General features: G+C 37.9%; 1 protein-coding gene across 1 annotated transcript in view; it reads left to right on the top strand.

Moving 5' to 3' along the window:
* The first annotated feature begins 4723 nt into the window (after positions 1–4723).
* The window catches only part of SMARCAD1 (SWI/SNF-related, matrix-associated actin-dependent regulator of chromatin, subfamily a, containing DEAD/H box 1), an 84539-nt gene continuing 68077 nt past the window's right edge, over positions 4724–21185 (top strand). The window contains exons 1-4 of the mRNA XM_012724264.1: positions 4724–4806; positions 5440–5678; positions 15814–15991; positions 18794–18962. Coding sequence (XP_012579718.1) covers positions 5489–5678; positions 15814–15991; positions 18794–18962 — 537 coding nt within the window. The 5' untranslated portion in view covers positions 4724–4806; positions 5440–5488. The remainder of the gene's footprint in view (positions 4807–5439; positions 5679–15813; positions 15992–18793; positions 18963–21185) is intronic.

Genomic DNA, 21185 nt, shown 5'->3' with positions numbered 1-21185 from the left:
TAGGGTGCGGCTACTAAATCAAATACAACTGATGTCCTTTTAAGAAGAAGAAATTTGGACATACACAAGTACAATGGAAAGACAAGGGAGGAGACAGCCATGTATAAACTATGGAGAGACACTTGGAAAAGATCCTTCCTTCATGATCCTACAACACTTGATATTCAACTTCTGGCTTTCAGAGGTAAGAAAAAATAAATTTCTGCTATGTAAGACATTCAATCTGTGATACTTTTTATATTCTCCTTTAAGCTTTTTTTTTACCATCAAGTAAAATCCTAATCATGACTCGTTTCAATTTTCCCAGGTCAATGAAAGCTGTAGAACTACCCTCCCTCCATCTTTGAAATGAGCAAGGGTGGTCTTTGTATTGGACCTAGTGATTTAGAGGGCTCATTCAACCTGAAAGTATAGGATGTGTCTATGGGGCCAAGAACACATGTTTTTTTTAGCAGTTTTTACACAATACTTTTTGAGTAACTAGCCCCTGAAATGCTCTGCTTCCAGCTCCAACAGGACCATAAAGACTTTTTCTGAGGTATTTCCTCCTGAGGACAAAGAGTATTTTCAGTATTTATATACTTTAAAAGGTTCTAAATGTAAGAGGTGAACAAAGAGTGAGTTATGGGTAAGTCTGTCAAATAAATACAGGGCATCTTTTAATATTTAATTTCAGACAGATATCTTAGTATAAGTAAATTCTAAATATTAAATTGGGCATACTTACACTAAAAAAGTATTCAGTGAATTTTGAGCACATTTATTCAAATTTAACTGAGCACTTTTTTTTTTTTTTAATTTATTTATTTATTTGTGCATACAGAACTGGGTTACAGGCCAGAGGCTCAGGGGCGGTGAGAGGCTTCACCAGAGACAGAGCGGGGAGCAGAACAGGCAGATCTACGAAGTACACTGCTGAGGGAAGCAGCGGGCGGGTCAGGAGAGGTCTGCCACGCCATGTGGTCACCTCCGGGGCAGGCGGGAATCAAACTCATGTGGAAGTGGCTTCAGATTCTCAGTGCTGTGCTTTAACCCGCTGCGCCACCAGGGAGGGCCATAACTGAGCACTTTTTAAAAAAAAATTTGCATGTAAGAACTGGAGTGTAGGCCACATGTAGGGGACTGCTGGTGAGAGGATTCATCAGACCTGGTAGGGAGCAGTACAGGCAAATTTACTGAAATGTACTACAAAGGGAGCAGAGGGTAAGACAATAGGGGTTAGTTTCCTGGTAGGAGATCAAACCTCAGGCCATATTAAGACAGTACTGAGACTTACTACTAGGCCCCAAGCACCTTTAAAAAAGTAACAACTCGGGCCCTCCCTGGTGGCGCAGTGGGTTAAAGCACAGCACTAAGAAGCTAAAGCCCCTTCTGCATGAGTTCGATCCCTGCCTGCCCTGGAGGTGACCACATGGCGCGGCAGACCTCTCCTGACCCGCCTGCTGCTCCCCTCAGCAGTGTACTTCTCAGTCAACCTGTTCTGCTCCCTGCTTTGTCTCTGGTGAATCCTATCACCCTCTGCATCTAAATAAATATCTTTAAAAAAAAAAAAGTAACAACTCTAAGTGGGGTGAGAGTTAGACATTTCAGCAGTGTTCATATGCATGAGTGCAGGCTTTTAATGGCATAAAGCAGTGTGGTAAGAGGTGATAAGGGAAGACAGTGTAACAGGGTGGTCCCCATGAAAAGGGGAAATTCCAGGTTCCCTGCCCCATCCAGAAGGAGGGTGGAGCTGAGGAGAGAATAGGAGTCTAGAGAAGAAGGAAGCAGGATGGAAAGCCAGGAGGAAACCTGAGGAAGTCACATGGAGCAGAGAGCATGTTTCTTGGCCCTGTGCTGATTAAAACAGATGTGGGTGAGAGACCCAAGGGGAGGTTGACTATGGTAGCTTTTATCTTAATTTTGATTTTGTTCTTTTCCTCCCAGACTTGTCTGGCCATATGTGACCCTTTTCTATGGGTCCCTGCCAGAAGGTGCTTTAGTCTTATGGCGGGTTTTCAAGCCTTGCTTTGGGCCAGTCCCTTTTGGGTGGACTTTTACCCACAACGGGATGGGTAACTTCAGGTGTTTGATTTAGAAATTATATTCTTTGTTTTCTATGTTGTATGCTCATTGTATTAAGTTCCTTTCCATTGAAGCTCTTATGTCTTGTCTGGATGCAGTGGATGGCAGAACCTATTTAGAGCAGGCAGGTTTGGGGGTCCAGTGGTACCCCTCTCTCCCTGCCCTGCAACAATAGTACACATGGTCAAAACAATTTTCAAGTCACCCTCAACCTCTCTGATGCACAAGAATCTAAATTCAACCTGGCTTCCCAGGTCATTTTCAAAACAGCGTAAGAAGAAATTTTTACATTGTGTAAGCTATACTTAGAATATTTAAATATTTAGCCATATAGTATGTTTATTTCCACTTTTCACTCTTGTCCTAACTGAGAAAATATAAAGGGCTAGGACTATTGCAGAAAATTGCCCTAAAAGGTGAATAATGGACAATCAAATTAAAAGGGTGGGAAAAACTAATGAATAAGGAAGTTAGGCTATGGGTACAGTCAGTCAGGTCGGGTCAGAGTGCCATGACTCAGTGAGAAAAATGAGTGTAAAGAAAATCAACATAATGCAAAAGCAACAGACAAAACCTCATTCCCCCCAAATAGAACAAATAACCTGGGAGTCTCTAGACCTCAACCAATCAACCAGAGACCCTAGGAGACACCAGCCCCACCTCCTTTCCCAGTATACCCATATAAATCCCTACTTCTTGGCCCCTCATCAACAAACCCCTTGATACCCCTCTGCTCGGAGGGCTTTCCTGTCCTTATCAGGCAATAAATCTCTTGCTTTCCTGCCTAATTCTGATCTCCAAGTTGAATATTTTCTTCATTGAGACAAGAACTGAGAGACCCTTGTGGTCCAATTTACTAAGGCTTTTGTGAAAATCATTCTAGAATGAATTCATGTTCAGAGTTAGAGCTTTTGAATATAAAGCAAATGCTCTTCATTACCAAAATAACTTAGTATTTGTAAGTTAATGTAGCATTTAATCAAGTCATGCAGCTGATGTTGATTTTTGGAGTTAGTGCTGGGTTCACTCTAGGAAAGGTTTCACCAGAGCCCACCTTTCAGTGGCATGCGGTGAGTTTCCAGGAGAGTTTCTCCAAGAGACAGAAATATTTGTTATATCTAAAGAGCAGATTTATTAGGGACAAGGATAGAGGAGTAAAGGACACTTGCGTAGACACAAACGGACAGGAAGAGCTACCCCGAAAGGGACAGCTTTGCTGACAGACCTGCATGGTCACTGTTCAGAGGCCTTGAGGATAGTGGCCTCTGCTGAGGGAGGTTAGTGAAGTGAAGCCCCAGCATAGTTCAGGTCAAGGGCAGGCAGAAGGCTATTGCCCCAGTTGAGGGAGAAAGTGGGTGGAAGGAAGCCCCTGCATAGGCTCAGGTAGGCAGGACTGCTGCCCCAGGCCAGGGAGAGACTGCACTGATACAGACTTCTCTTTGGGAGGGGCTCACTGCTTGTGAGCCTTGGTTTGTTGTTGATTTGAATAGAATCTGAAAGGGCCAGGAAATCCCACAAAGGGCTCAATCTCCACATCTTTATTTTTCACCTTTTGGGTCTGTGATGGACACAGCCTACAGCAGTCCACTACCTGCTTAGACCTTAAACTTTGTAACCTAGACCTTGGTGCCTAAGGTTCTGAGCTTCTATGGCTGAGTCAATGACTATGCTAATCCCTTCTATCCCCAACTCCCTGTGAGTCAATCTTGTGATGGCTCCTTTCTAGTCTTTCCTCCATCATAGCTGTGTTCATGCTATAATTATAAAATTCAAAATGCTAATTTATAAGACAATGCCAATAGTTTATGACCAAAGTATTTTGACAGAAAGATATGTAATAATTCCCCTTGAAAGGTGCCCTCCCTGGTGGTGCAAAGGAGCCACAGACACTTCAGTATAAATTCAATCTCCAGCTCAGGGGCTGCAGACCTTTTGAACACCCCCACCCTCCCAACAGTGTACTTCATCATTCTGCCTGTTGGGCTCCCAGGATTCTCTCTGGAGAATCCTCTCACCACCCCTGCACCTTTGGCCGGTACCCCAGTTCTGTATGCATAAATAAATAAACCTTTAAAAAAATTTTCTCTTGAAGGGAATCACCAACGAGGTTACAACTCAGAAAACTGAAGTGTAATGTTAGAAAAAAAAGAAAGTAAATATGCTTAGGTAATAGTTTCTTCAAATTGTCCAGCCAAAACATCACAGTCCATTCAGAACAATCTAGCTGACAGAGGGAGGCAGTTGATGTGATTTGAAGCTCAACATACCTGGATTTTTCTTGCTACTAATTAATCATTAACATATGCAGCATTCCATTTATTTTGTAAAAACAGACTTCTCAAAAGGGTTGAGCCTATACAAGTAAAACATTCTAATATGGTTATATTATACAAATACTACAAGTTACAAGGTATCAAATGTTATATTACGGAATGCTGTTTGTCGTCACTGTGCTATTTATCCTTGTCCCATTTAACACCTAACCTGAAGATACAGGCCACAAGCGCGCTTCCCAGGCAAGGGGCGGGTACAAGTTACCATGACAACCGCCACTCCGAGACATTTTCCGCTTGCGCATAGCTGGGAAGAAAAAAAGACTTAAGCGGCGTGTTGCGTCATCATTACGCGCTCGCTTGGTTTTTCAGTGCTGATTTGGATGGTCCCGACCCGGCTACCGTCGCCCAAGCCAGGCATTATTTTTTCTTTACAATCTTTGTTGCATCGCGGCGTGCTTGCAAAACCGTAAGTACTGAGGAAAGAAAGAAAGAAAGAAAACGAGCGACTGAGCATTAGAAGTGATGGCGCCGCACACTCCCCACCTCTGAAGCTTCTCTGGGCTGTCTTGATCCTATCAGCTTCCTTTCAGCTGAGATCGCGCCGCGTCAACTTCCGGGCGGGTGCCCGCCAGCACGGCCTCTGCCGCTCCCCTTCTTTGGCCTCTTTGTGTCCCTGCATTGTCGAGGCGCGGGCCCTGGCACGTCCTTTCTCGGGGCCCGGAGCACCCTAGTGCAGGGAACCTCTTATTGTGGGCGGGCGCGCGGCCCGCAGAGGGGTTAGTTTAGGGAACGTGTCTGCGCGTGCTGGGGTAAGAGGAGGTTGCACGAGGGGTCAGCTTTGTGGTTCTAGGAACGAGGAGCGGGGTGTGTGTATATGTGTTGGGGGGGAGGGCGTAAAAAGATCAATGGAAAATTTTAAAAAGGTACCCCTGTCCACCCTGTGCTTGTTGTGGCCTAACAATGAGGCGCAGCCATTAATGGTAATCCTCAGCCACTGGCTTGCTTGCGGCTTTTAATTGAATTGGGATTAAGCTGCTATGGCTTTGTATTTTACATTGCTTTTATGGCCTTTTTCTTTCTTTTTATTTTCTCCCCTTAGATAGTTCATTTAAAGGTCCCAATCCCACGGGGTGGTGGTTTCTACCAGTATGAATCTTTTCAACTTGGACCGTTTTCGCTTTGAGAAAAGGAATAAAATTGAGGAAGCACCTGAAGCAACCCCTCTTCCCTCCCAGCCTGGCCCTTCTTCACCAATTTCCCTTAGTGCTGAAGAAGAGAATGCTGAAGGTGAAGTTAGCAGGGCAGGCACCCCTGATTCTGATATAACTGAAAAAACAGGTGAGTTACAATGTTACAAATCGATGTAGCATCAGGAGATATTTTTGAAAAGGTAAAAAGCATAAGAGAGTCTACTTTTTATTTTTGATGTCTCATGTACTGATGCATTGCCTTCAGTGCCCTTTTATACAGTTTTAGGACTGCCATAGGCACCTTGTAACTTTAGCCGACTGACTTGTCATCCATAGTGCTTCACTTTTATATATGCATTCTTGGAGTGTGGCCCAGTGATGGAAACTGAAGTCTGAATTTAGGTCACCCTTAGGTCAGGATGATTGCTACTGAAAGAGGAAGGAGGTGATTCAGTGTGCTGATAGATTGAGTGTTCTTTAGTCAGAAGTTTACATTTATTCTAGTAGTCCTCCAAAATATTGACTATCTACTAGAGCCAGACTTTTACCCGATATTCTTTATGGTGAGTGAACCATGTTTAACCTAGTCAACAGATTGTCACAAAGAAACCAAAATAATTTGTCTTAATATATGTTTTTCCATCAGTTAGCAGTTAGAATATTTTCTATATTTTAGGCATAATTCTGAGTGCTTCAAGTGTTCTCATTTCATTTATGCAGCATTCTTACCAGATATTATCTAGTTTTGTAAAAGTGAGACCCAGGAAGGTTAATTTTAGGAAGTTGGTGAAACCAGAACTTAAATCCAATCAATCCAGTTCCTTAGCATAAACTCTTAGTCACTTCTATTATACAGTTTCTTATGAAACGTAAAAAGGAAGTTAGGAATTTCAGTGTTTAATAGTCTTTTTTAAAAAATTGTAAAACTCAGTATTTCACAAGCAGTTGTTAAATTAATGTGACCCTCATGAAATAGGTAAAACGTATGTCTTCATTCTTGGTATCCCTATTATTACTGCTACTTTTCCTTAGCTGTACCATGATGGTAGAGAATATGGTGTAATTGAAACATGGTTGAGTAATTTGGTACTTTGGAATAAATGATAATTGTGAGTCAGATTTTGAAAGACTGTCTAAAGAATTTTGAACTTGTCTGAATTCTCTGGGGAGCCACTGAAAAACTTTTAAGCACAGGAATGATATTTTATTTACATAATATGCCATGTCTAATGTTGAACTATCCAGATACTTTAGTATTTTAACAATAAATACAGTAATTTTTTCTTACGTAATTAGAAAAGACAGGCAAGACAAGGGGTTAAGTATAGGGTTTTGAGTCCTTAGAAGCTTCTCTTTCTTCATTTTAGTTTAATGGGACATTGGACAAGTCACTTAAAATTTGAGGTCCATCCACAAGTTTTTACCTTTGAATGTTAAACAGCCATTCAATAAAATGTTTGTTTCTTATCAATATTACTAATGACTTTTAAAATTCTTTTCTAATCTACTGTTTCAGCGTTTTTCTATGTGAGGACATTTATTTATTCTTCATTGGGATTTTTTTCCAGTATAAATTCTCTTTGAGTTTATGACCTCTAGAGGAGTACATGGTCTTGTTGACAGTGCAAATTGTGAAAGTCAAGTTTGTTCTTGGAATGGTGAGAATTCCTACTGGGAAGAGAGTTTTGCTCTGAGAAAAGATTATTATAAATGATTTTTGAGAACCTTGAAAACTGAAGCTAAATGTAGATTTTATATTATAGGTACTAGGGATCCACTAAAGACTTTTCAAATAGAAGGGTAAAATGATGGAAGAAAATGTACAGTGATGACGTCTTGCAGTCATGAGTACTATAGAGAAATTGTTTAGGAACCTCTTACAATCTAAACTTGATGGCAGAAGAAGTGGACAAGAAAGGGATGTGAAAAATATTAAAGTAGGAAAGGGCAAGGTTTTACAATTAGATCCATGTTAAGAATGAGTTAAGATCAATTTTAGAAATTTTGTTCAGGAAATTTTAAAAAAGGCAGTTTCATAATTCAGAAAGGGTATGAAATACCTTGGTAACCGAGCCTTTAAAAGCTTAAATAACAATTAAAGGTGGAACCCTCAACTAAGTAGAGGGGAGATAGGTGCTGACTTGAGTCTCAGGCCTTGGGCCTCTGGTAAAGACAGGATACCAATATTGGACTCAAGATCAGGATTGGATATGGATGGAGATTGGGGAATCATCAGTGGGATTTGAATTTGACCATACTACCTTTATCATCATAGGGTTACTCCTGAATCTCCCATTGTGGGATAATTCTTTTATTTGTAATCGAGTGTTAGTGTGTAGTCAGTTTATAGGATAGAATTGTGTGTAGTTACTTGTATAATCCTTTTCAGCTATTTTTGGTTGTTGTTTTTGCATAATGTGCGATAAAACTTAATATCCTACAGTTACTGTGCTACAGTCAAATATGAACATGCCAAGCACATCCCCATCATTCCTTTTCCTTCCCAATTGGTCTTCCTTCGCCTCCGGGACTCTGCTAACATTTGCATATAACTCTGCCCTATTTCATTAGGGTTTTGTGAAGCATTGCTATTTTTAGAAGGTCTTCTGCTGATCACTCTCTCTGAAGTAACACTTCCTCCTCCACCTTTGCTGTACTGCTTTTTCCTATGTAGTGTAGCTTTACTGTGCTGTTTTTTCCTATATATCATTTATGATTACCTAACATAAGTTTATTTATGCTTCCTATATCAGAGCATAAAATTCCCAAGAACAGAGACCTTGTCTGTCTTACTCACCTCTTAATCCATGTTTCTCAGAATAGTGTGGAGTAGGCCCTCACTAAATCTATTATTGAAGGAAGGGATATTGGATGTCTTTACTGGTTATAAGTGGATGCTATTAGTACTGTGTACATATTTTTTATATATTCCCCCTACTGTGTGATCTTTGAATAGTCCCATGGCATTCAGGTATTTTTAAACTACGTACACTTGACCAAACTATTTTTCATACAGGAAGGCTTTCTTAATGTAGCGTTTGAATGTGAGGGGTGCACAATGTATGGATACCACCCACCCAGCTCCAGATAATTTTAGTGTGATAATGCCCAGGATTATCCAACTCAAATCATTACATTACCCATTCTTTCTGGGAAGGATCAGGAAAAGTCACAGAGTTGATTTTGAGTGTCCCCTAAGCAAATAATCATTGCCTATATGGTGAACGAGGGATAAACATAAATGCTGCCTTGAAAAGAGTGACAGGTGTATGGGAAGGGCATGATTACTTATGAAGAGGAAGTGAAGAAAAGATGAAACTGAAAAGATAGAAATGTAAATTGTTGGGTTGCAGATCAAGGAGAATCAAATATTACTTAGTATTCAACATATAGCATTTCAGTATTGGAAGACCAATAATGAGACTACTGTATTAACTGAAGGCAAAAGGTGGAGAAGTGATAGTAGGGAAGACAGAGGTGGCAGCTTTGGTATATTTTCTAAGATACGTATTTGATGGTATTTTGAGATTGGTTAAAAGTGGAAGATTTAAAGGTATTTTAAAGCTGAGTGATTGATAGGCTTAGGTAGGAGATTCTAAAATGTGAAGACTTTGAGTTATATCTCATTCCTGTAGCAATGTCTAGTAATGATTGAACTCAGCATGGTCATAGTATTTGTAGTTAGCAAAAGATGTCCTAAGCAAGGTAAGTAGTAGAAAACAGTTAGTGATGGACAAAGGAAGGGACACTATTGACAGATACAAAGGATGATTAGAAAAGTTACAAAAAATGATGGTGCCCTAGAAAAGAACGAAAGAAGAGAGTTGCCAGTTTGGTATATAGTGAACAGTATCAGACACTTAAGAGAACTTAAACTGGATGAGAACTAATCAGACAATTTCAGTAGAAACCTAAGGAAGTAAAGTCAGCTCTTTCAAGAAGCTAAAGTGAGAAGCATAGCTTCAAACATACAGCATACAGGAGCAATATGAAGAAAAGATGTTTCAAGATTGTTAAAAATTCACCATATTTGTTGGCCAAAGGGAAGAAATTAGTGGAGAGGTTGAACAAGGAGAGGTATCCAAAGAGAGGCATCAAGGGAATACAAAAAGATTATAGCTAGACGGTGTAACATTGTAAAAGAATAGAGACACTTTATTTTGGTGAGGGTGATGAGTAAAGGAGATGAAAGCAGATGAACTGATAAATTATTTTGAGCTTGAAATGAAAGAAAATATTTATATGCTCGATGAATTTCCTTTCTTGGAGAAATAGATTCACTCCTTCAAAGTTTGATTTTAATATAATTATGGTGACTTAACAGTTGTTAATAAATGAGAGAAAAATTTTTTAATTATACCATATGTCTCTGTATTCTTAATTTTTTCTCAAATTCCTACCAGTATAAATGGATATGTTTTTTTGAATGATGAAGCTGAATTATCATTTTACCTGCATGATTCTGTAACTGTTTGATATTACTCAGCTCTTTTTAAGTGTATGTGGACAAAATGAATCATTATTGTACTTTTGGATAGGCATTGTGGTTCTTAATGTCTATTCGTGTGTTCGTTGAAAAGCAGTACTTTTTAGTGCTGAATGGTAATAGACATGCAATGTAAGTAAAAATTTTAAATATATTTTAAATATAAATCTTTTATCTGTTTTCCTTTACTTTTTTTTTTTTTTAAGATTTATATGCATACAGACCTGGGGTACAGGCCAGAGGTGCAGGGTTGGTAAGAGGATTCACCAGAGCAGGGAGCAGAGCAGGCAGACTGAGAAAGTACAGCAGGGAGCAGTGAGGTGAAACAGGAGAGGTCTGCTGTACCATGAGGATCACCTCTGGGGCCAGGGATTGAACTCGCACTGAAGCAGCTGCTGCTCACTTGCAGTGCTGCACTTTAACCTGCTACGCCTCCAGGGAGGGCCCCCTTAACCTTTTTAGCTATTTTCTTCAAAGTCAAATTATGACTTTTTTTTTTAAGATTATTTATGCATACAGAACTGGGATACAGGCCAGAGGTGCAGGGGTGGTGAGAGGATTCACCAGACACAGAGTGGGGCACAGAACAGCCCGACTGACAAGTACACTGCTGAGGGGAGCAGCTGGTGGATCAGAAGAGGTCTGCTGCACCATGTGGGTCACCTCTGGGGCAGGCCAGGATTGAACTCATGCTGAAGTGGCTTTAGCTTCTTAGTGCTGTGCTTTAACCTGCTGCCACCAGGGAGGGCCCAAATATAGGAAGTTTAATGATATATTGTTCTGTATTAAACATTCTTAAGAATGATCTGTAATCCGTTTTTTTCCTGCCTTTTTATGTTCACTTTTAAACTAAGTACTATAAAACAAATTGTTACTAAAAAATAGTTTTAATACTTTCCATGTCAGATGTATAAAACACAGCGGTCATCCCTCCTATATAGCTTCACTTTCTGTAGTTTTGTGGTCTGAAATACTTACATACAGTAAGATACTTTGAAACAAACATTCACATAACTCTTGTTACTCTGTTTTATTATGAGTTATTGATAATCTCAGCAATGTTTTAGTTTATAAATTAAACTCGCATATATAAGAATATATAAGGAAAGGATGAGAAGAGAGTTATCACAGAGATAGAATGAGGTAACAGCTAGGCCGTTTAACTTCGCATATATTAGTATATACAGTTGACTGTTGAACAACATAGGTTTGATTGCTGGGGAATCTACTTGTTACAGGCATTTTTTCCAATAAATACATTTGACATTGCATATCCATTGTTCAGCATTCATGGATTCATTGTATTTATAAAATGCTGGTTGGTTGAAGCCATGGATGAGGGCAAAACATAAGTATGCTCAGGGCTGAACCTAAGGACTTTTGAGATATCCTGGGTTTTGTCATCCATAGGGGTCCTGAAACCAGTTTTCCCTGGGTGATTTATCACGGATCAGTTATATGAGGTGCTCTGTACACTCGGGTTTGGAACTATCCCACACTGACAAGACTACTGTATACTACAGTTTTTTAGATGACAACAGTGTCTCATTTTTTTCCTACTGTAACAACACTGTAACATCTTTTTACAGACATGTTTTTGAATTTGGGAAAAGTTTGGGTATAGGGAAATATAATATAAGTAATATTCTGATAATTATGAAACTACCTCACACAGAAGTTTCACTTTCTACAGCTTGGCTTTCATTTATCTGCTTTTTCATATAAAATCAAAATACTACAGACTTTAAATCTTTAATGGTCTGATGGACAATTGTTGCTGTATTTTTATTCTTTATTTTTTTAGATTAATATGTTCTCATAAGAATGTTAGCTATGTGGAATTTCTGTGTCATGTGTGTTTTCTGAATATTGATTTGTAAGTTTTTAGTTTTATTCTTTTGAGTTCCTTATTTGCTATAGAGAAATGTACATTTTTTTTTAGACCCTAATCAGACAGGCAAGCATCCCCTACTCTCACTTTATAAATAAAGTCCTCTACATTTTCTCCTAATACATTTATGTTTATTTTAATTGTAGCTAAATATACATAACAAAATTTACCTCGTAATAATTTTTTTTTAAAGATTTATTTATTTATTCATACAGAACTGGGGTACAGGCCAGAGGCTCAGGGGCGGTGAGAGGCTTCACCAGAGACAGAGTGGGGAGCAGAACAGGCAGATCGACGAAGTACACTGCTGAGGGAAGCAGGGGGCGGTCAGGAGAGGTCTGCCATGCCATGTGGTCACTTCCCGGGTAGGCGAGAATCAAACTCATGCGGAAGTGGCCTTAGCTTCTTAGTGCTGTGCTTTAACCCACTGTGCCACCAGGGAGGGCCCTATAACCATTATTCTTAAGCTGTCCTTTCTAATGGATTCAGATAGGTTTTGAGGTTTTGCTTCATATTTTTCCCCTTAATATTTCTCTTTCACTTCCATGTAGATATTTTGTGCATTATTTGATGCCATTGATGGTTTGATTCTCCGTTTGGTCTGTTCTGTTTTTATAGTTGTCTGTTTTGTTACCTAAGTTTATTAAATGTTGATTTTAAGTTTGTTTTGTCTGTTCATTGTATGTTTTATATTACCTAAGTAAAATCGAGTAAATAGGACAAAGGGTGGGTTATAACCAAGTTCATGAAACTAGTTTTAAATACTCAAGTAGTATAATTTACACCTTCAAGGACTTAGATATTTTAAAGGCTGGTTTTGAAATAGCATCATTTTGAATATTGAATTTTTTGAAGAAAAACAAACACATCAAAACATTTTACTACACCTATTTCAAAATAAAAGTGAACACTAGGTATATCTCATTTTGTTGTGCATATTTCATTACTCTTTGTAGATAGTGTGGGCTTTTGTTTTACAAATTTAAGGTTTGTGGCAACACTGCATCAGCAAGTATATTAGCACTATTTTTCAAAAATTACATGCTCACTTTGCCTGTGTCACATTTAATTAAGGTGCATATATCTTTTATTCTTCTTCTTTTTCTTCTTCTTCTTCTTCTTCTCCTTCTTCTTCTTCTTCTTCTTCTTCTTCTTCTTCTTCTTCTTATTATTATTATTATTATTTTGCTTTAGTAGGAAGTACTTCATTAATTTTTCTTAGAAAAACTGCCTAGACATTAACAATTCACATTTTAACAACAAAACTAATGTTCTAGAGAAGTTTCCAAAAATGGGAATTCTACAGTGTTTGGAGAAATTGATATCTTCCTTCAGCACAGGTTGATGGCATATGTCATTAATGGTGACTTCTTGCAAATAAGCTAATATCAGAACTCTGTGGTATGACACGTTCGTCTAAAGTTGACTTCTGTTCTGTCTCCTTATCCTTCAGAAATGCCACCACATAAGACTGAGTAGCACTTTAGGTTTTAGTCCTAAGGTAACCAATTCCAAACCTAACCACTTCCCCTTGGTTAAGAAAGGGCATGAAGAAGTCACTCCATGCTTTCCCTCCCTCTCCTTGAGTTGATTCTTCTGTGTTCTCCTCTTCTTACTGACATTCCTTCTTTGGCAACAGAAAAGCCATAAGCCTTTTTTTTTTTTTTCTTCGCCATAAGCCTTTTTTGAAGGTGTCACTATCATCCTACCCCAGTAGATATTTCAGAAGCAAGATAACTGGCATCACCCTCCTGGCCAAGGATTCTTAAAACCACACGAGAGGATTCATATCAGAGTCTGAGCTGTATAGCATATCATATACTGTTGTTCCAGTGTCATAATTGTATATTCTGCAATTCCCACTTTCATAGGGGTCAGTGGTTGTAGTAGGAACAATGCTGCATCTAGACCCTGTGAACAATACCTGTACGCTATGTTGAGGAGCAGATGCTCTGGTGAGATTATTCATTACAACATAGTGACCTAATAAGAAACCAGACTCAAAGCCAGGATAACAAATTCTCAGATCTTTCAACAGTCTAGTAAGTACAACCAGCAGTCACGTTGGATTACTGCTAAGGTACTCTGCAACACCTTAGTATCCTGAAGAAAGTCTGGGTTTAGCTTTCAGAGATTGGATGGCACTGCTATAATGAGAATCTTCACCCCCCCCCCAAAAAAAAGGGTAAAAGCCTATTAAGTAGAATTAGAAGCAAGGTCCTGATTCTTCTTCAGTACCGCCTTGCTGAAGAAACTTTGATTAGACACTGGCTTGACCCATCAGGGGAAGGCCATTTCATACAAGTAGAAATCAAGTGGGATATGTGGCACAAAGGTCTGTACCCTCCTCCTAGAGCTCTGGAACCAAAATGCCCACTACAGCCATGGTCTCATATTACTCCTGAGTCTCAAACAATGGATGCTATGCCAGTCTCCCCTTTACTACTTTTTTTTTTTTTAAAGTGATGGTCTTACTTTAAGAGCATTTATAGTGACTACACTGTATTTTGGGGAAACCAAAAAATTGATGTGACTGCTTTATTGTGATATTTGCTTTATTGCAATGGTCTGGTTCAGAGTTGTATCTGTCTTATTAAACTGACTGATGTGCATTAGCTTTAGGTCAAGTCTTTGAGACAGTAAAGATCTAAATTCTTGGTATTGTGTATGCTTTTGATACATCATCAATATTTTGTAAAAGCAAAGTCGGTTATAATATCTATGCTCTTGGGATTATAAGGATTAAGATTGTGTTTTACTTGAGGACTTGATAGTAGTTTATAGTAACTTGTTTTTTAAATACCTTTGAAATAAAAATTCATCTCTTCATTAGTACTTGACTAATATAGTCCACTGAACTGAGGCACTGAATACATTTAATTTGAATTCCTTAAATCTTCTTCCTTAAAAATATGTATGTGCACATGTGTATATATGGGAGAATGGTGTTTTTACTGGAAAAAGGGAGAGGATAGTTTTGGAACTCAACCTTTGGGAGGATGAGACCTTGGTAGAATAATTTATTCACATGTTCTGGAGAGACAAATGCTGCTTAACTTCATTAGTTTGCAAGGGCTGCTATAGCAAAGTGCTATACATGGACTGAATATTTTCTTACACTTTGACCTAGACCTCGAAGACCAAGGCATTGAGACATTTGGCAGCTTTTCAGGACTTTCTCCTTGACTTACAGATGATCATCTTCTTGCTCTGTCCTTTATGTGACCTCTCCACACACTGGCATATTGTTGGTTGTCTCCCTTAGAGACATCAATCATAATGGATTAGGACCCTATCCTAGCCACCTCATTAACTTAATTACCTTTTGAATTCCCCCTCTCCAGATACATTCAGTTCTGGGGCACTAGAGTTCTGGGTACTTCATTCATCATACCAATTTTCGAGGATACATAATTAGTTCATAGCACCAGCATTTACATAAGAGCTAATGCTTATTGGCTATTGATTACATGCTAGTCATGTAACTAAATTATGAGTATAAATTATCTGATTTTATATGTACATTAGTCCCATGATGATTAGCATTTCTATTTTACAAGTGAGGACACTGAAATAAATGACTTTGCTAAAAGACCAGATAGAAATTCAGGTCTTTTGGGTTATAGTTTCCATGTTCTTTTAGGTAAGATCTGGGTACCTTCAGGAAATAAAAATATAGAAAAAAGGTATTTGAATATAAAACAAGGCTCTATTTGAATTTCCACTTTGATATTGTTAAAAATCTTTTGTGAAATAGAAAGAAGGTAATTTAATATTACTTCAGTAAAGTGGTAGGAAATTTTAACTCTAGAATGGAAACATGAGTTAAAATTTTTAGTACGTGAATGTAATTATCAAGAAACAATTTTATTTTCAAGGCACTCACAATCATTTTTTCCTTTGCAGAAGATTCTAGTGTTCCAGAAGTTCCAGAAAATGAAAGAAAACCAGGCATATCATATTTCAAGAATCAAAGGGGAATACAGTATATTGATTTGTCATCTGATAGTGAAGATATTGTCTCCCCAAATTGCTCTAATACAGTTCAAGAGAAAAATTTCAACAAAGACACAGTGATTATAGTGTAAGTTACCTAATAGATTCATTATATATATATGTGTGTAAGACATTTCTTGAGAATATATTACTTAAAAAAAAGTTACTTTTCTTTTTCCTTCCCATTTTTTACCTATATCCTGGTGATTTTTTGCTAACTTTACAGATATAAAAATGTACTATTTGTGTACATCTGGAAAACAGTGATTTTCAGTAAAAAGATGTGTGAGAGTAGTTAATTATTTTTGGCCCTCTCTACATAGGGATATTATTTTAACTAATACTTAATAATTTGGCTTCAAGAGTCATTGTTTAGATGTATTTCTTGGGTACATTATGTGAGCTAGCATGGAGTTTATATTCTATAGGTAGAAAGACAAGAAACAAAACATTCAGTGTGTAATTTAAATATTATAGGAGGGGAAATACAGAGTTTTGGGGTAGGAGTATGATTTCTAAATAGCATAGTTGGGAAAAGCTTCATTAAGAAGATGGTAATTGAGAAATGATCTGGAGGGAGTAAGAAAGTGAACTATACCGACGCTAAAAGAGTTTTTTAGATATTGAATGACCATGAGGTGATACTATATCTAGTGTTTTTCAAGAAAGTAGGAGGCAGATGGTAAGAGTGGGAGATTTGAGGTCACAAGTTTAAGAATGGAGTAGAAGAGGGCCTAATCAAGTCCATAAGCTATTTGGCTTTTATTCTGAATGAGATAGGGAGGTAATGGAAAATACTAAAGTAAGTTACAGACATTTCCCTGTAATACTTGTTTATATATTCTCCTTTCTTTCAAAATAGTTACTATTGAATAATTCTGTAATTGTTACCTAGTTTCTCAGTTATATTCAGACTTTATAGCTGGTATTTGAGCGCTTCTTTGGAGGTTCTAGCAGGGGAGTGCAGCTACTCGTATACCCTGACTGGCCAGTCTCTATTCGGGGAAGGTGATCCTCTTCAACCCAGTGAGCGGCTTCGGGAGGGACGCACATGGAGCGGTGAGGGAGGGGACACCCGCCTAGCCAGCCAGATCAGCCGAATCAACCCTGGCGATCAATGGGGTGACAGATGTCACAGCCAGATCGCCCTCACATCCTGGCTGGTATTTGAAACAAGGCTCTAAATAAGAAATTTGGATGTTAAGATTCTTAAATCTCTTTGGATATTAAACAGTCCATTTCTTTATCTCAAGGATTTTAACTTAACACTTCTCTTTCCTTTAAATTGGACATAAAATCCAAGCCATGATTAGATTTATGACCAGCAAGGATACTTACTACGTCAAGAGGTACAGAGGTTTTTCCTAGTGAGTGGTCTCTATTATTATTACAGTAAGTAACTTTGAAAGTTATTTTCCAAGGCAGGAATTGTAAGGGATTCCAGCCTCAATGTTTCACTTTCACCATGAATTATGAGACAAAATTAGGTAGGAAGCATTGAACTCAGTGAGACAGAATAAGAATTCAGATTTGAGTGTATCAAGAAGGAGAGATCTGAGTGTAATGAGAAAAGAAAAATACTGTGGTCAGCTTCAGATATTGAAGGGCAGGCATAGTGTCAAAAGAAGAGATAGATTTTGTCTAGTTTCTTAGAGCAGTTTCGCAGAGCGAGGTTCAAGAAGTCAACCTAGAAGTTTGATAAAATACATACTTCTGCATTTGGGGAATCTGTCTTTATAGGGTATATGTAGGGTATTCATGTGCATGTCTAGTGTCATAACAAGTAAAACTGAACTGTCATAATTAGGTATAGATAAGTTACCAAAATATAGTATCTTAGAGCACTGTTCAAAGCAGAGCCACTCTGCACTAGGAGTATTAATTGTATTCCTACCTTGTGTTCTCTTTTTATGACTCACAGCTATTTGTTACATTTCTGCATTCTGACCGCCAGAATGCCTACCATAGTAGGAAAACAAAATTTAAAAATGAAATTTTTTTTTTGTTTGTTTAGGAGATAGATGAGAAAAATTTGGTCCAAAATACCTTTTCTTTTTTTAGATTTATTTATTTATGCATACAGAGTTGGAGTACAGGCCAGAGGTTCAGAGGCAGTGAGAGGATTCACCAGAGACAGAGTGGGAGAGCAGAACAGGCAAATCAACGAAGTACACTGCTGAGGAGAGCAGTGGGCGGGACAGGAGAAGTCTGCCTCGCCATGTGGATCATCTCTGGGGCAGCGGTTGAACTCATGCTGAAGGAGCTTTATCTTCTTAGTGCCGTGCTTTAACCTGCTGGGCCACCAGGGTGGGCCCCTAAATATCTTTTTTTATATAAACATTAACAGAAATGGAATGAGACTTAATTGTTGTAGAACAAAACTTCATATGGAATAAATGCCTCTTGTCTGCTTAAGACATTTTTTGTTCTTAAAAGATTCTGTTATTGAATAGGACTATTCCAGTTCTGGTTACCTTGGAAGGTCATGAAAATTCTTTGATCTTTGTATTAGCATATGCTTTGTAATTTTTCAGGAACAACACGACAGTGCTCATCTATTTGCAGAGTGTAGGTGATAAAAGAGTAGCAAAGAGAATGTGAGCTACAGTAAATATGCATCTGTCTTAAAATATAAGCCATGAATTTTGTTTTTCTTTTCCATCTCAGCACAGATAATTTGAGATACTCTCAAAATATTCTGCTATTGGAATACAAATTTACATACATCACCATACTAGAAGGAAAAGTTGTATTGGTTATTGGTTTGTAACGGTATAGATTGAAAAGAAGAGTAGATATGTTGGATTACATATACACAAGTCTGGCTAGACTGATTATAGCATTAGCAATATATTAAAATGCTGTTTTTTTCCTCTAACAATATTTTTAGTTCTGAACCATCAGAAGATGAAGAGTCCCAAGGCCTTCCTGCCATGGCAGGTAGAAATAATGATATTTCAGAATTGGAGGACCTTTCAGAATTGGAAGACCTTAAAGATGCTAAACTTCAGACCTTGAAAGAACTTTTTCCACAAAGAAGTGACAGTGATTTACTTAAGGTTATATACCTTTTTATAGTAATTGTCTATTGTAACTGTAATGATGATAAAAATCTTTTATGTACCCAGTGCTTTATTTAGTGGCTAATAAGTTTTCCAAGATATGATTAATAATTAATAACTTTCTTGTAATAGTATAGGAAATAATAGAAGCTTACTTGTTGAATATAATAATTTAAAATCCCAAGAGCAGTTCATATAGTTTGTGACTTTTGTGCTTGAACATGGTTCTAAAATGAGCAACTTCTCCTTTCTCCATCTTCTAATTATCAGTAGCCTTATTTTTTTCATAATAACAAGGGGCTTTATTGCTATGGTGCCAAGGATGCTAAACTCCCATACAGACTAAGGACAATCCTGCATAACAAAAATTTTCTACTAAAAATTTTTTTTCCTTTTAATAGCACCCTTGTTGCGAAATAGTTATAGAACAGTGGATGTAAAATAAGTGGCTATACTTGGGATGTAATAGGTATCTTTTTCTTTACTTTTTGTTTTTTACCTTTATTTTTTATAGAAGGACTGGGGTGTAGGCCAGATGTGGATGTGAACAGGTTCACCAGAGATAAAGTGGGGAGCAGAACAGATGAATTTACTGAAATACACTGCTAAGGGGAGAAGCAGTGAGGCAGGAGAGGTCCACTGCATCCTATGAAGGTTAACTCCCTGACTAGGGATTAAACTCAGTGTAGTAGTGATGGTGTTGAGACTTATCCTCTAGGCCACAAGGGATGCCTCTAGTAATCACTTGATATAAGAATAAAAATTCAGTTTAGTGTGTGGTTGAGAATAAATTTAGTAAACAGTTTACCCATAGTTCTGCCTCTTATTGGTTAATGATCTCAGTAGAATCATTTGATTGCAGGTTCATGGTTTCTTCACCTTTGTATGTTTCACCACCACCTGCAATCCAATTCTCCCCCAGTCTGAGGCTAGAAGATACCATATCTGTGTGAGATGGGCAGATAACTTTGAGAGTTAGGGACACAAACTTACCATTATAGTACAAGCAGTATTTTAGAAAGTGTAGTTATTCCTTAGTCCAGCAGGATACGCTCATGTGATATCAGTTATAACCCATTTTTATCAGATTTTTTCTAATAAAATGAAAAATCTTGGTTTTTATTTATTGTTGATCATTAATAGTGTTCATAAATGCTATAATTTTTGTGCTGTAAAGAATCACATATTTAAAGTGCGTTATTTGTTGGTTTTAGCATGTTTACAAAGCTGAACAATTAGTGCTGAACAATTAATCTAATTTTAGAATATCTTAATTCTTCAAATATAAATATTACAACCGATAACAATCACTCCTCATTTCCGTCCCTCAGCCTGAGGCACCATTAATCTCTGTCTTTATAGATTCATTTGTTTTCGATATTTCATAAGCACTAGATGAGGAGGTTCACTATCTTACATAAGTACTTCATTTATTTTTATGGTATCTAACTATAAGAGACAAAAACAAAACTAACATATAGGCCGAACAAAGCATGTCTGAATTAAAGATGGTCCTGGACCAGCTACTTTGAGCTCTTCAGTGTAGAATTGTTCCTATTCTCCTATTCTTAGCACTTAACCTTTTTTTCCTCTAGATCCTTTTGATATCTTCTTACTATTAGCTAAACTAGACCTTAGTGTTATCTTGGGACTACATTTTCCTCTAATGGGTTATTTACCTCTGATGTGATTTTTTTTTTTTTCTTTGCCCTAGTAAAGACAGGAAAATGTAGCCACTCATAGCTACAAGGGTTACTTAATAGTGTTGGAAAAAAGTATCCAGTAGAATAAACATGATGGGTGTTAAAATTCAATGTAAAGGAACAAACCTCACTTTAAAAATACTTCAGCTTAATTGCCAGGTTTTGTTTTTTTTTAAAGATTTGTTTTATTTATTTATGCATATAAGAACTGGGGTCTAGACCAGAGGTGCAGAAGTGCAGGGCATGAGGGGATTCAGTAGGGACAGAGTAGGAAGCACCATAGATGGACCCACTGAAATACACTGCTGAGTGGAGCAGCAGGTGAGACAGGAGAGGTCTGCTGTTCCATGTGTATTAGCTCACTAGCTAGGGATAGAACTCAGGCCTTTCGCTGTAGGAGCTGGCAATAGCTTGATAGTGCTGACGCTAACTCCTGTGCCACCAATAAGGTTTTTGGTGATTGCCAGATTTTCATATAAAAGAGCATTTTTACCTTGTAAACACATTTGAGGAGTAT

Source organism: Condylura cristata, unplaced genomic scaffold, assembly GCF_000260355.1.
Source record: "Condylura cristata isolate star-nosed mole 26May11 unplaced genomic scaffold, ConCri1.0 scaffold00012, whole genome shotgun sequence".
Lineage (NCBI taxonomy): Eukaryota > Metazoa > Chordata > Mammalia > Eulipotyphla > Talpidae > Condylura > Condylura cristata.
The sequence above is the reverse complement of the archived record's forward strand: the minus strand, read 5'-3'. Positions and strand labels throughout refer to the sequence as shown.